General features: G+C 41.6%; 1 protein-coding gene across 1 annotated transcript in view; it reads right to left on the reverse strand.

The window, feature by feature from the left end:
- dgkza (diacylglycerol kinase, zeta a) overlaps window positions 1-13,810 on the reverse strand; it is a 113,851-nt gene that overhangs the window by 20,240 nt on the left and 79,801 nt on the right. The window contains exon 24 of the mRNA XM_048607291.1: window positions 9,259-9,299. Within this exon, the coding sequence (XP_048463248.1) occupies window positions 9,259-9,299 (41 nt within the window). The remainder of the gene's footprint in view (window positions 1-9,258; window positions 9,300-13,810) is intronic.

A 13,810-nucleotide genomic window follows, 5' to 3' on the forward strand; every position in this document is an offset into this window, starting at 1 on the left:
CCGCGATGATTGTTATAATCTGGGGAATGTAGAAGACACTTCACTCTCACAAACAAGTGATCTGACAATCTGCTATTTTAGATGAAAACAATTCTGCTTTTCTTCAAACAGTGTCACATGACACTGAGTCATGGGAATGCTACCCACTGGATATGTTGACACCAGTCTAGATGAGTGAGTTTCTAACTCTGCTGTTACAGCTTCATTCCAGCCAGAGAATAATATAATGATACATCACAGAGGGCGGTCATTTTTGTAAATTTCTTCTGGCATTCCTTCCAAAGTGGGATTCCCAAAATCAGAACCAGTTAAGTTGAACTGGTGATTCATAAAGATTTATATTATTTGTACTATATCCATATTTTCAAATCCATTAATAAAACTAACGATCCTGTATAATACTTGAACAGCTCCATTCCAACTGACCTTTACTTTTTAAATTGCATTGTTGTTTTATCTTCCAGGAACCACTATCACTTATCCCTTCATTGTCCAGACTGTTGGCTCCGGGCATGATTTACAGTGCACTTCACGTCATAGCCTGTTTGCCTGGGTTTGCTCCTGCTAGTTTCCCCTATTTTTTTGTTTAAGTCTCCCTAAGGTTTACATTGCTTCGCAATCCTCGATGCAATTAGGATGACAAATTGTTGACTTGCTCACAAAGTTCACGTCATTCTGAACAGGATCCAAACTAGTATATCCATAGAGTTTGTGCCTTTCAATACTCTCCCAATCCCCAGTGTTTCAACTACTTGGCTTCACTCCCGAGCCATAACATGGCTGAGGTCAGGAGCACCATACAAAAGATAGGGAATTCGGTTTTAAACTCAAAACTCAAAAACTGAACTCCGCTGTGAAACAGACACACACTTCTAATAATGCCTGACAACCAGACTATTAAACATATGACCATAAATTTAACAAGTGTGTGTTGTTAATGACAAATTGCTTTGCTTCAGCTAGTATTTTACAGAATCATTTACAGGAAATACCAGAACAGGATTCATTGTCTGTTTCAGTGCCATTGGTATAACTGCAAGTGATTTTGTGTACTTTAGAAATGGTGACAAAATGGAATTCTATCCTTAATACTAATCATATTAATTGAAGTTATGTAAAGTTGCCATAGTCCCAGAGGACCATAGACTGCTCTCTCATTACAAAGGGATGACTAGTAGTGGTTTAACTGGAGAGTCACCACACCTCAGGCAAGAGGTGAGGTTGAGAAGACTCCTGCACGGTAACCTCTGCCAGGATGGGAATTGAACCTACCCTGTTGGTGCCACTCTGCATCACAAATCAGCCATCCAACTAATTGAGCTAACCGAGTTGAGTATACATAGATGGAAGGCATTGAATGGATGGTTACTTGAGCATATAGAAAGACATATTTAATTAGGGTGTAATGTCTCACTCTTTGAATAAAACCATTCCAAATAAAGATAAGGTCTGGTTTCTTCCTTCACCAGTTGGCTGTCTATTGCCCCTAGAGTGTCCGAAGCTGAGGCGTGACCTTATAGAGATTTATAAAATCATGAGGGGCATCGATAAGGTGAACAGCCAAGGCCTTTTCCCTGGGGTGGCGGAGTCCAAAACTACAGGGCATAGGCTTAAGGTGACAGGAGAAAGATTTAAAAGGGACCTAAGGGGCAACATTTTCATGTCGAGGGTGGTGCGTGTATGGAACGAGCTGTCAGAGGAAGTGGTGGAGGCTGGTACAATTACAACATTTAAAAGGAATCTGGATGGGTATATGAACAGGAAGGGTTTAAGAGGGATTTGGGCCAAATGCTGGCAAATGGGACTAGATTAATTTAGGATGTCTGGCCAGCATAGACGAGTTGGACTGAAGGGTCTGTTTCCATGCTGTACTATTCATGACTCTGACTCTAATTAAACCTCATTAATCCTCGCCTATCCTTTGAGATGCTCCTGAAAATCCACCCCTTTAAACAAGCTATTGCCACCTCTTTTAATTATTGTGTAAGAAAGATGGTGTTTGAAAGCGCTAAGTAACATCATGAGGTTCTTACGGTACAGTGGTAGTGTCCCTACCTTTGAGTCAGAAAACCCAGGTTCAAGTCCCTCCTGTTCCAGAGGAGTGTCATAACATCTCTAAACAGGTTGATTTGAAAGTGTCTATCCAAGATTGTTCCTGGGAGAAGCTAAACGGAGTTTCATTGGTGGGCCTTCAGTACTGTACCAGTTATGCCTTACCATAGCTGTGTGAGAATGTTTCAGTGTAGAAATGTGAAGTTATTCTCAAATTGAAGCTGATATCTCACATAAGACCATTGTGTATCTCAGATGCAATGTAACTCAATATTAAGTAATATGCAATAACCTATCTACTTTTAATCAAAACTAAGTCCAATTTTTGCCTAAGTCATTGTGTGGACATCTTTCCCAATCAGCCTAGACTACTACTGGCAGGAAGCATTAATGGCAGAGAGTGTACCAAAGACATCCCAGATGAATACAGCAGAAACCAACAGATATAAGATGCGGGCAGCGCTGGGATCTCAATATACAAGGTCGTCTTAAAGTTTTATTTAGCCACATCATAGAAGAATAATGTCTCCAGCTTTAGCTCAGTTTCAATATTTAGCCTGAGATACCAATTCAATGCAACATCTTAAGAAATACTGTTTCACAAGAGTGCTGTAGAAGACATCTGCTGATGCTGTAACCAACAAGAACTGGAATAGACAGAAGAAAAATAAAAATCTACTGATTTATCACTTGATTAACATTAGCAAAATTCCTCTGACCCAGTGAAATTCTTTGAAGTGATGGTGCTGTTTTGGAAGCAAATCCAGAGGAACTGATACAAGTCAAATTCTGCTTCTGGTTTAGGTGTAGGGTTACAGTCACAGGTTGTAGACCCACAGAAAGGGGAGTTTGGCCCTTTCGAATGGTGCTGATCTCGCAAAAGAAGAAGCCTGCAAAAAACTGAGCTATCAGAATAAATGATAGAGGGTATCTGAAGCGTAGCTCCTATCAATCTTGAAAATATTCCCACACACACTATTGACCCCACTATCACTAAAAAAAAAACCCTCCACTGAGGATTCATTTGCTAAATAAGACTAGTTGTTACTGTCTCTGTAGTCTGCAGAGACAGCACTTAAGAGCTGTACAAATATTAAGGGGTCAGAGCCTCTGGTGTGTAAAAGGGGATCAGAATATTTTTAGTGCTCACTTCTCTGCGTAGACTTCATAGAACGGTGCAGCTCTTTCAACTGACTTACTCGTTTACCTCATTTTTCCCGTAGCCTGGCAAATTGTGTCATTACAGGAGTACAGCTGCTTCCCGACTGTAAGTTACCGTCTTAGCTGCTTTTCAAGCAGAGCACTTCCAACCAGGAAAGTACAGTGTTTCATGAAGAAATAAGTGGGAGAGGAACGCGTGCTGGTGTTTCACTGGTTCGGCTTTTCAAAAACAAAACTCGAATGACAGACAACACCAGGAACCTGCACAGCAGCTGCTTGAAGCAACAGTGCTTGAGGGAGACATAACTTCAGAATGTTAATCTCGAAAATCAGATCCTGAAAGCACCAGCTGGCCAGAGGCTGCCTGAAGCACAATGTACCACCTGAATTGATTATTTCCCCAGACACTGCTCTGTGCCCCCTTGGCAATCCTCATGTGTCCCACAGAGACACTGAGGATCAGCATAAAACAACAATCAGCTCTACTATGAAATAAGTTACAATATTTGCACAATAGAAGCAACACTGTCTTATCATCAATTATTCTGCCTATTCTAACTATGTTGTAAACTGACAACTACCTATAAATAATAACTTTTGATGTAACAAACACATCTGAAATACAACTGTGCCTTTAAAGACTCAGATGAAAAGTGCATCCTATAAAATAAGAGAATCTATATTAATCATTGCCTCACTGTGCTTTCATTATAGACCGAGAAAATGCTACAGCATGTTGAAATAAAAACAGAAATGCTGGAGAAACTCGGCAGGCCTGGCAATATTTATGGAGAGAAAAACCAAGTTAACACTCCGATTATGACTTGCTCTTTAAAACTGAAGACAGTCTTGGAGAAGTGATGGGTTTTATACTGTAGAAAATGATGGGAAGGAGCAAATGGAACAGAAGGGAAAGTCAGGGAAAGATTCGAAGGTGAGGGAGGTTAGAGGTCACAGGTATCACAAAAAAAAAAGGCAAATGGAATGCTAGTAGTTGTAAAGAGGAGGGATAGGCTCATAATAAAGGTTAATAAGAGGAGTTAACGGCAGACTATGGGTCAGGAATGAAAACCAAACCAGAAAAATAAAATCAGACACTTTGGATTCCTGCTGAGATTAGAGAAAACATAATGAAGTCAAATTTCATGATCTGTGGTTGTTTAACTTAGTGTTGATCTAGAAGTTTGAAAAGTACCTGAACAGAAAATGAGGTGCTGCAACTCCAGCTTGTGTTGAGTATGTTATCTAAATGCTGGGTGATGGCAGAGTTCTGAGATACAGTGTGATCTGGGTTTCTTAATAACATGTGGATCGTAAAAGGTTCATCAAACAATTAGGAAAGTTAATAGATAGAAACATATAAAATCGTGAAGGGTTTTGACAAGGTAGATGTAGAGAGGATGCTTCCAGCTATGGGAAAATCTAGAATGGGGAATCACTCATTAAAAATGTAAAAGCAGAGATTAGATGAATTCTTTTTTCTCTCAGATGGCTGAGTTTTAGAACACTCTTCCTGAAAAGGTGATGGAGTAGAGTAAAGCTTTTTTTTAAAGCAAAGGTAGATGTGGTCTGAAGAGGGCTCACTGGACTCAAAACCCTAACTCTGCTTTCTCCCCACAGATGCTGCCAGACCTGCTGAGTTTCTCCAGCAATTTCTGTTATGGATTCAGATTTCCAGCATCCACAGCAGCTCCGTTTTATTTTAGATATGTTTTTGTCGAGCAAGGGGGCGAAAGGTCATCAGGGATGGAGAAATATGTAGATTTGAGGTTACAATCAGACCAGTCGTGATCTTATTAAATAACAGAGCAGGTTCGAGGGGTTGAATGGCATGCTGCAAGTCCCAACTCACATGTCCACTTGAACACTGCAGCACTGAAGAAACATCATGATGGTTATATTAAAATGGCAGGGTACCAGAGGGTCAGGTCATGCTTGCAGACAGCGGGGAGGCGTTACACAAAGCGGTCACCCAGTCTGGGTTTGATCTCTCAAATGTGAAGACGACTTCATTGTGTGGGGGATGTGGTGTTGGAGGTGATATCATGGAGACAGCCAACATGGTTGAAGATGATCCTTTGAATATGGTGGCTGGTTTGGGCAGAAAGTGAAAACAAGGGGAACCCTATCAAGATTCTGGGAGGGAGGGGAAGGGGTGAAGGCAGAAGTGCGGGAAATGGATCAGACACAGTTGAACACCTTGTCCACCAAAGTGGGAGGGGAAATCCTTGGAAAAAAAGAAGACATAATGAGAAGCACTGTGGAAGGTGGATTCAGCGGAAACTGATGCAACACAGATCAAGAAACAAGGAGAATGGAATGCAGTCCTTACAAGAAGGATAAGGAAGAAGTGCAGTTCAGGTCGCCTTGGAGTCTTTAGCTTTGCCTATGATTAGCAGGCAGCAAATCTCTGGGAATAAAGACAAAGTCAAGGAAGGGAAAGGCCGAGTCAGAGATGGAGCGCTGAAAGTGAGTGAGACTGTGAGAAATCTGTAAACAAATCCAACTCATTTTTCCAGAGCCAAGTGAAAACAGGAAGTGGCATCAAGCTAGCCATCAACGTACTGGAAGGGAACTCAAGTCGAATTAGAACAAGGAATGTTCCACAAACCCCGCTGAAAGACAGGCATACGAGGGTCCATGCGGGTAACCATAGCCACACCTTTTTCCTTGGAGGAAGCAAGGAATTATTTAACGATAAGTACATAAATAAGAAATATTTGCAGGGATATGGGCCAAGCGCAGGCAAGTGGGACTAGCTTAGCTTGGGATTATGGCTGGCATGGACTTGTTGGATGGAAGGGCCTGTTTCCATGCTGTATGATTCTATAAGAGAACAACTTCAGCAAGGCAGAGGAGGGCAGTGGTAGATGGGGAATGCTCCAGCCTTCAATCAAGGAAGAAGCATAGCGCCCTCAGACTGTCCTGGAAGTGGATGCATGTGTAGAGCAATTGAACATTGAAAGTTGAACATTGGTGAAATGATGGGTTTATAATAGCATTCCTATTTGTGGATTTTGGAAAGATGATGAAAGCTGGTTGTGCAGGGTTGGAAGTGGTGGGGGGTGGGGAGGGGGTGCTACAAGGTGGGGAGCCACAGAAAGAACAGCCCCAGAGGAAATGAGATTAGTTACAGTCCTGGAAACAACTGCTTTGGAGTTCAATATCAGGAAGGACAAGGTCAGCAGATACATGGGAACAGCACCACCTGCAAGTCCCTTCTAAGCCACTCACCATCCTTATTTGGAATGTATCATCGTTCCTTCACTGTTACTGGGTCAAAATCCTGGAATTCCCTCCTTAATGGCATTGTGGATGTACCGACACTAAATGCACTGCAGCAGTTCAAGAAGGCAGCTCACCACTACCTTCTCAAGGGCAACTAAGGATGGGCAATAAACGCTAGTCCAGACAGCGAGACCCACATCTCATGAATGATTAAAAATAAAACAAAGTTCAGCAAGTTCAGAGAAAAGTATGTTAGTGTTATCAGAAACACAGTCAGCCACTATATGCTGCTGCTGCTCTGTCCCTCCGAAATGTTAAAGGGTTAATATCTGTTCTGCTGACATATAAGAAATTAGGTGCTTCGTGGGCGCCCCTGTCTCGCAGACAAAATGGGGTAATCTAATTATACTCTGCTGTCTGTAAATGTTGAACGAAGGCTAAAAAGATCTCGCAGGCAAAAGGTGATAATCTAATTATACTCTGCTCTCTGTAAATGCTAAAAGGATAAGGAACTACCTTGTCTTACACATTGTTTTTGGGCAGCTAACCCTTGTTTTACTGTTAGATGATTAAGTTACGTGATTATGGGGGAGAAAAAGATTGCATCTTGTATGCATGTCTGACTGTGCTGTAAAAACCTATATAAAGGGAGGACAGTTCCCTTACAGGGAGCATCGCTTGACACGGCTCCGCAAGCTCTGCGAAGTCTGTTAAGTGATCCTCCAAAGCTTGTACTTACTTAAATAAACTGTGGCTTTTCACAGAAGTTGGCGGATTGCGCTTGTATCAAGTGCGAAGGAATCTCCTAAAAGGGAACTCAACACCTCTAGATATCATGCAATCATTAGCTAATTTAAGACTTGGTCACTGAGGTGTCAGTAGACACCCATCCATCTACCAACTGGGATTGTCAAGGAATCGCTGGTAATTCCACTTTAATCCAGCTGACTTTGCACAAATGCTTATAAAGCTTCCTCTATACAAAAGTCATCAAGCTATTTTCACTGGTTTGGTACTCTGCCTCAGAACTGTAGCTTAACAAAGAAACAGAGAACAACAGAAATTTCAATTTATTTGCATGCTTCGTATGGGGAACAAAAATCACCAAAGGTGCTTCATAGTTTTGTAAATCATTCAAAAGTAGATGACCAGCCAGAGGACGTGATATCGGGAAATGTGAGAAAAAGCTTATTAAAGTGATAGGCTTTAATGAGAATATTAAAGGAGGAAGGGTGGTTGAATGAAAGGAATTCATGTGAGGTCAATTTCGGTGGAAGAAGACTCCAGCTGATTCCAGAGATAGGGAGTGGCAAGGTGGTGAAGAGTTTTTTTTTTAAACATGGAGATAGAATTTATATTTGAGGCACCAGGTTTCAACGTAAATCAGCAAGATGATGGGCGAGTGGAATCTTGCATGGAATAGGACTGGGGGCTGCATAATTTTGAATGAACTGAACTTTCCAGTCATTTCACAACTATAATTATCATGTCACAAGGTGGCAAAGACATGGACAGAGTTTCCATGGTAGAGGGGGTGAAGTAGGATTATCACAGATGATGAAGGGCGAAAGAGGCAGTCTTTGTAGTGAAGAAAATATGGAGTCAGAAATTCAGTTCAGGTTGTAAAGAATTGCGAAAATTGTGAACTTGCTTGTCCAAAGACAGGAAGAGTCTTTTTGCTTAACCAGAATGGTATTTATATTATACGTAAAATGATCCTCATGTGCCTTTACATGGGGTTAGAAATGTAAACGATAGTCGCTTTTAAATAGAATGGAGTGCCATATCAGAAAGTTAGTAAGTGATGTTCACACCCGAGTCCATAAACTTTAGTCTGGAAGCACTCTTTGGAGACTGTATTGTATTGAGCAAGTGCTGTACTGTCAAAGGTGCCACCTTTATGAAGAAATGTTAAATTGAGATTCAATATGCACTCCCAAGTGGATGGAAATGTTATCATAGCACGAGTCAAAGTGAAATGAGTTCCTACCAATGTTTATCTCATTACTAAAATACTGAAACAGATTATCTTGCTGCCTACTGCATTGCGGTTTCTGGGACCTTACCATGTTAAAATTTGCTGCTGAGTGTCCTACATTAATGACCAGTGACTACATTTCAAAGGTACTTAATTGGCTGGGAAGTAACGTAGATCATTGTGATATTCTTTTTGTCCCATCTGGAGTGAGATTGCCGTGATCTCATTTCATTTAGACACCGAAAGAAAAGACCCTCAATGTACATGTAAACCTCAGGAACAGAAAGATGAAAAGACAGAGTCATAGAGTTGTACAGCACAGAAACAAACCCTTCGGTCCAACTTGTCCATGTCGACAAGGTATCCTAAATTAATCCACTCCCATTTGCCAGAATTTGGCCCATAAACCTCTAAACCTTTTAAATTTGTATACCCATCCAGATGCTTTTTTAAATGCTATACTTGTACCAGCTTCCACCACTTCCTCTGGCAGCTCATTCCATACATGTACCATGCTCTGGGTGAAAAAGTTGTTCCTTAGGTCCCCGTTAAATCTTTCCCCTCTCTCCTTAAACCTATGCCCTCTATGCGGCAAAACTGGTGCTGAGTTAACCACCTTGTATTTCCCTGCAGCAAGACTATTTCTGTTATCCAAAGGTTGATGAATCTAGGCATTTGCTGGGGACTAGTCACTGACTCTGTAGATACATCTCACACAACTCGGCTTGTGTTTAGTTCAGCAGGGTGCAAGTGAGAAGAATATTTGATAGTCGCAATCAGTGAGGCCATTAATCAACAAAAGGTAGCATGTCATTCATCACTTGCGAGTCTATTCTTACCTGTGCTCGATCTATTCTGTAAAATCGGTCAGCGGTAGTGGCTGAAAGGAAAACAAACAGAAATTAAAATGAAGGATTAAACTCCAAGCTGGCTGCTCCCCACAGTGTTGTGTGGAACCGTTGCAAAATAGAGAATCGCATACTGTTTTTGTTCAGAATTGCCTTTGCTGAAACAAAAATTTGATGCACAACACCATTGGCCAGAACCTGTCAGAAAATCAGAAGATTTCGCTTTCAAACTTCTGGCATAATTCACCTACTCTGTATCAATCATTATGACAGATTCACTAGACCTTGGGAGATAGTGAACAGTGTATACTAATGTGGTGCCTCTATTCAAAAAAGGTGATGAGAACATATGGAAACTACGGACCCAATTGTCTTAATTCAATTCGCCATAAATTACGTGATCATCCATCAGGGATTTTTTTTGTGAGAATAGAGAAGTTTATGAGATTGAATACAGGCATTCAAAATTATGACGCATTCTGATAGAGGATGCAATTTCTTCCTAACTACTGTATCAAAAGTGTTGATGATGAGAGTACACAGATTTTAAATTGATTGGCGAAAGAACCAGGTGGGATTAGGAGATTTTTTTTGGACACTAGACTATAAGACCACAAGATAGAGGAACACAGTTAGGCCATTCAGCCCACTGAGTCTGCTCTCCCATTTGATCATAGTGATATGTTTCTCACCCCCCATTCCCCAGCCTCTTCCCATAACTTTGATCCACTTACTAAGCAAGAACCAATGTATACATGTCTTAAAGACACTCAGTGACTTGGCCTCCACAGCCTTTTGTAGCCTTGAGTTCTACAAATTTACCATCCTCTGGCTGAAGAAATTCCTCCTCATCTTAGTTCTGTAAGAGGACTGTGCCTTCACTCTGAGGCTGTGCCCTCGGATCCTAGTCTAGTTCTTATGATCTAAAATGATTGAAAGATTGCTGGAAGAAGATTTAATGATACATTTCAAAAAAGAATTCGATAAATATTTGAAAAGGAAATGTTTGTTGGGTTATGAGCAAAGTGCAGAAAAGCTTCCTTCTATGCCAGAACCATTCTTTGGCTGAGGCCAGGACTAACTGGGTAATCTTGAAAAGGTTGGCATAGGCACAATGGATTGATTTCCCTCCTTCCGTACTCTTATAATATGAGATTCACTTTGAGTAGCCACAGGAATACCACTAAGGACTGAGAGAATATACAACAAACACTTGATGATAACTAGGAACAGAGTGAAATAGATCTGTCTGTACTCTTTGTGAGAATGGCTGGTTTCATTATTGCAGTGAATTTACAACGGTATCTACTTGTTCCCATGAGACTTTCTTTCTGCACATGGGAATGTGATGTTATTTTCCCATAGTTGACAGGTTTCAAATTATCATTAGAAGGTTTTTATCTCCCAACTTCTTTCACATCACTGGGATTCTGTTTGGTTCTTCCCAGCACACAAGGAAAGTGAACGTTTGTATGGACATCAAGACAAGGGTCTAGGCCCGAAACGTCAGCCTTCCTGCTCCTATGATGCTGCTTGGCTTGCTGTGTTCATCCAGCTCTACACCTTGTTATTTAAGACCCCACGTAGTAGCTTTCTACCTTACCATCCCACCAGCCATAGCACCTGAGCCTGCCAATCAGCCACCACTATAGATACTCAATAACCATGCTCATTAAATAAAATTACAGTAAAGCACAAAAGGTGTGCATTTGTACACAACGGTTACAAAATGTGCTTCTATCTACAGTATAAGAAAATGCTTCTCTACATGCAGTGTTCTAAATAAGCTGGTATCTACAATGCATATACAAATTGTGTAGCTGTTCATTGAGAATAAGTTTAGTCATCCTACGCTCTCAGCAGGCCGCTGCCTTTGGATACATCGCATTTAGACACGTGATTCTACATGTTGTTTTCATATCCCCTGCCTGGGCTTCCTTTGGTTTTAGCTGCTCTCTGGGAATGTAGACAGGTGAATTTAACTTCAATGTTGAGCAACCTTCTTGTTACAACTTCCAAAGTCTCCTCCTTCGTTTGACCCACATTTCAGTGAAGCAACCTCAGGTATTTGCCCACACGAAAGACGCAATCTCATTGTGAGCTTCTATAATGTACAAATGTATCTATAATTTATGCAGAATGCTCTGTCCCTCTGGAAACAAAAAAAGTGAACCAAAACCTTCAACATTGCAGCTAAAATCACATGGAACAATAACACCTCAGTTCCAGTCATCTAACTGAATCACAATTGTCTTTTTGTCTATTGTTGTTCAAGTCCTCTGTTCAAAACTCTAACCTGGGCATGCTATTAGACTCCCATCTGTGTGCCACTCTGTACGTAATGCACTCTAACCTGTGCGCTGCTCTGTGTATCACAAGCCAGACGTTAAGCAATCTATTCCATCCTGCAGAATCCGTATGTACTGCAACATTTTAGGATGTTCATCTTTATGAGTCTCGAAGGGGTATTTACATTAATACACATTAGGATATTGTTACAAAATTAAATACAGTTAACCCTCAGAGATACACAGTCTGATGTACAAATTAAATCTTTGAAGTGTTTTACAGTCCACCTTCCAAAGATAGAGAAAAATACTAAGTAGTATGTGCAGGATTAAATTGACAATACACACAATTGACAATAGGGATGGGCAAGAAATGTTGGCCAGCCAGCGACGCCCACATCCCACAATGACTAGAAAAAGAAACACACAAGGAACAGTTTAAGTAACTCAGAGATAGTAAGAACTGCAGTTGCTGGGGTCAGGAATAACACAGTGTGGAGCTGCAGGAACACAGCTTGCCAGGCAGCATCAGAGGTGCAGGAAAGTTGACGTTTCGGGTCAGGACCCTTTTCTGAAGAAGCTCCACACTACAGTTTAAATAACATTGTGAGCTCCTATTAAGACCATAATTTACGCAGACATTGGGCAGTAAATGCACACTCTAGACCAAAGGCACTTCATGGAACATTCTTAAGACAGCCTTGATGTGTAGATAGTAGGCTGTTAAGGCTCCAGTCATTTTCTCCATGAGTGAAAGCTAGGATTGCCAACTCTCCAGGACTATTCCAGAGAAAGGGATTAATCTCCATGACTCCATCAGTTTATATTTATAGAGGATCTTTAATGCAGTAAAATGTTTGAAAGCACTTGAGATGAGATTCAACCAAATAAATCTGCCTACTGACTAACAAAGAGAAATTAGGACAACTGACTGAAAGTCTGATCAAAGAAGTTGGTTGAAAGGAGCATCTTAACAGACACATTCATCATCATAGAATCCCTACAGTGAGGAAGCAGGCCATTCAGTTCATTGAGTCCACACCAACCCTCCAACAGTATCCCACCCAGACCTACCCCATCCCTGTAACCCTGCATATCCCATGGCTCACCCACCCAACCTGCATATCCCTGGACACTATGGCCGATCCTACTGAACGACACATCTTTGGACTGTGGCAGGAAACCAGAACACCCGGAGGAAACCTACACAGACACAGGGAGAACATGCAAACTCCACACAGAGAGTTGCTCTAGGCTGGAATCAAACCCAGGTCCCTGACGGTAACCATTGAACCACCATGTCGCACCATATAGATAGATATGAGGTGCACAGAGGAAATTTCAGTGAAAGCAGAGCTATCAATGGTGAGGTAATTACAATTAGGGGTGCACAAGATGGTTTATCTGGGAGTGGCACAGAAATCTTATAAGCTTGTAGATCTGGAGAAGATTACAGAGGTAGGGAGGGATGAGACCAGTGGCAAGTAACATTCGCATTACACAAATGCCAGGCAATGTCCATCTCCAACAAGGGACAATCTAACCACCGCCCCTTGACATTCAATTGTGTTACCATCACCCTCGGGCGACTGTCTGTGTGGAGTTTGCACATTCTCCCTGTGTCTGTGTGGGTTTTCCCCAGGTGCTCCGGTTTCCTCCCACAGCCCAAAGATATGAAGCTTAGGTGGATCAGCCATGCTAAACTGCCCATAGGGTTCGGGGATGTGTAATCTATGTGGGTTAGCCTTGGGAAATGTGGGGTTGGAGGGTGGGTCTGGGTGGGATGGTCTTTGGAGGGTCGGTTTGGACAAAATGGGCCAAATGATCAGTTTCCACACCGCAGGGATTCTATTATGATCTATCTTTTCTATGATTCTATGATCTATGGAACTGCCCATTGTCAACACCATGTGAGTTACCATGGACCAGAAACTGAAATGGACTCACCATACAATTATAGTGGCTACAGTAGCAGGTCAGAGGTTAGGAATACTGCAGTGATTAACTCACCTCCTGACTCCTCAAAGCCTGTTCACCACCTACAAGGCACAAGTCAGGAACGTGTTGGAATGCTCTCTGCTTGCCTGGAAGGGTGTATCTCCAACACCACTCAGGAAGCTAAATTTGAAAACAATTTCAGTTTCATAGATGATGAGTCTCGGAGAAGCGACCTAAATTTATAAAGGCTGGGAGCAGAACAGTGAAATTAAGAGAGATTAAGAAAGGAACTGTGGATTTGAAAAGAGGTGAAGGCT

This window comes from Rhincodon typus, chromosome 17 (assembly GCF_021869965.1).
Source record: "Rhincodon typus isolate 14 chromosome 17, sRhiTyp1.1, whole genome shotgun sequence".
Classification (NCBI taxonomy): Eukaryota; Metazoa; Chordata; class Chondrichthyes; order Orectolobiformes; family Rhincodontidae; genus Rhincodon; species Rhincodon typus.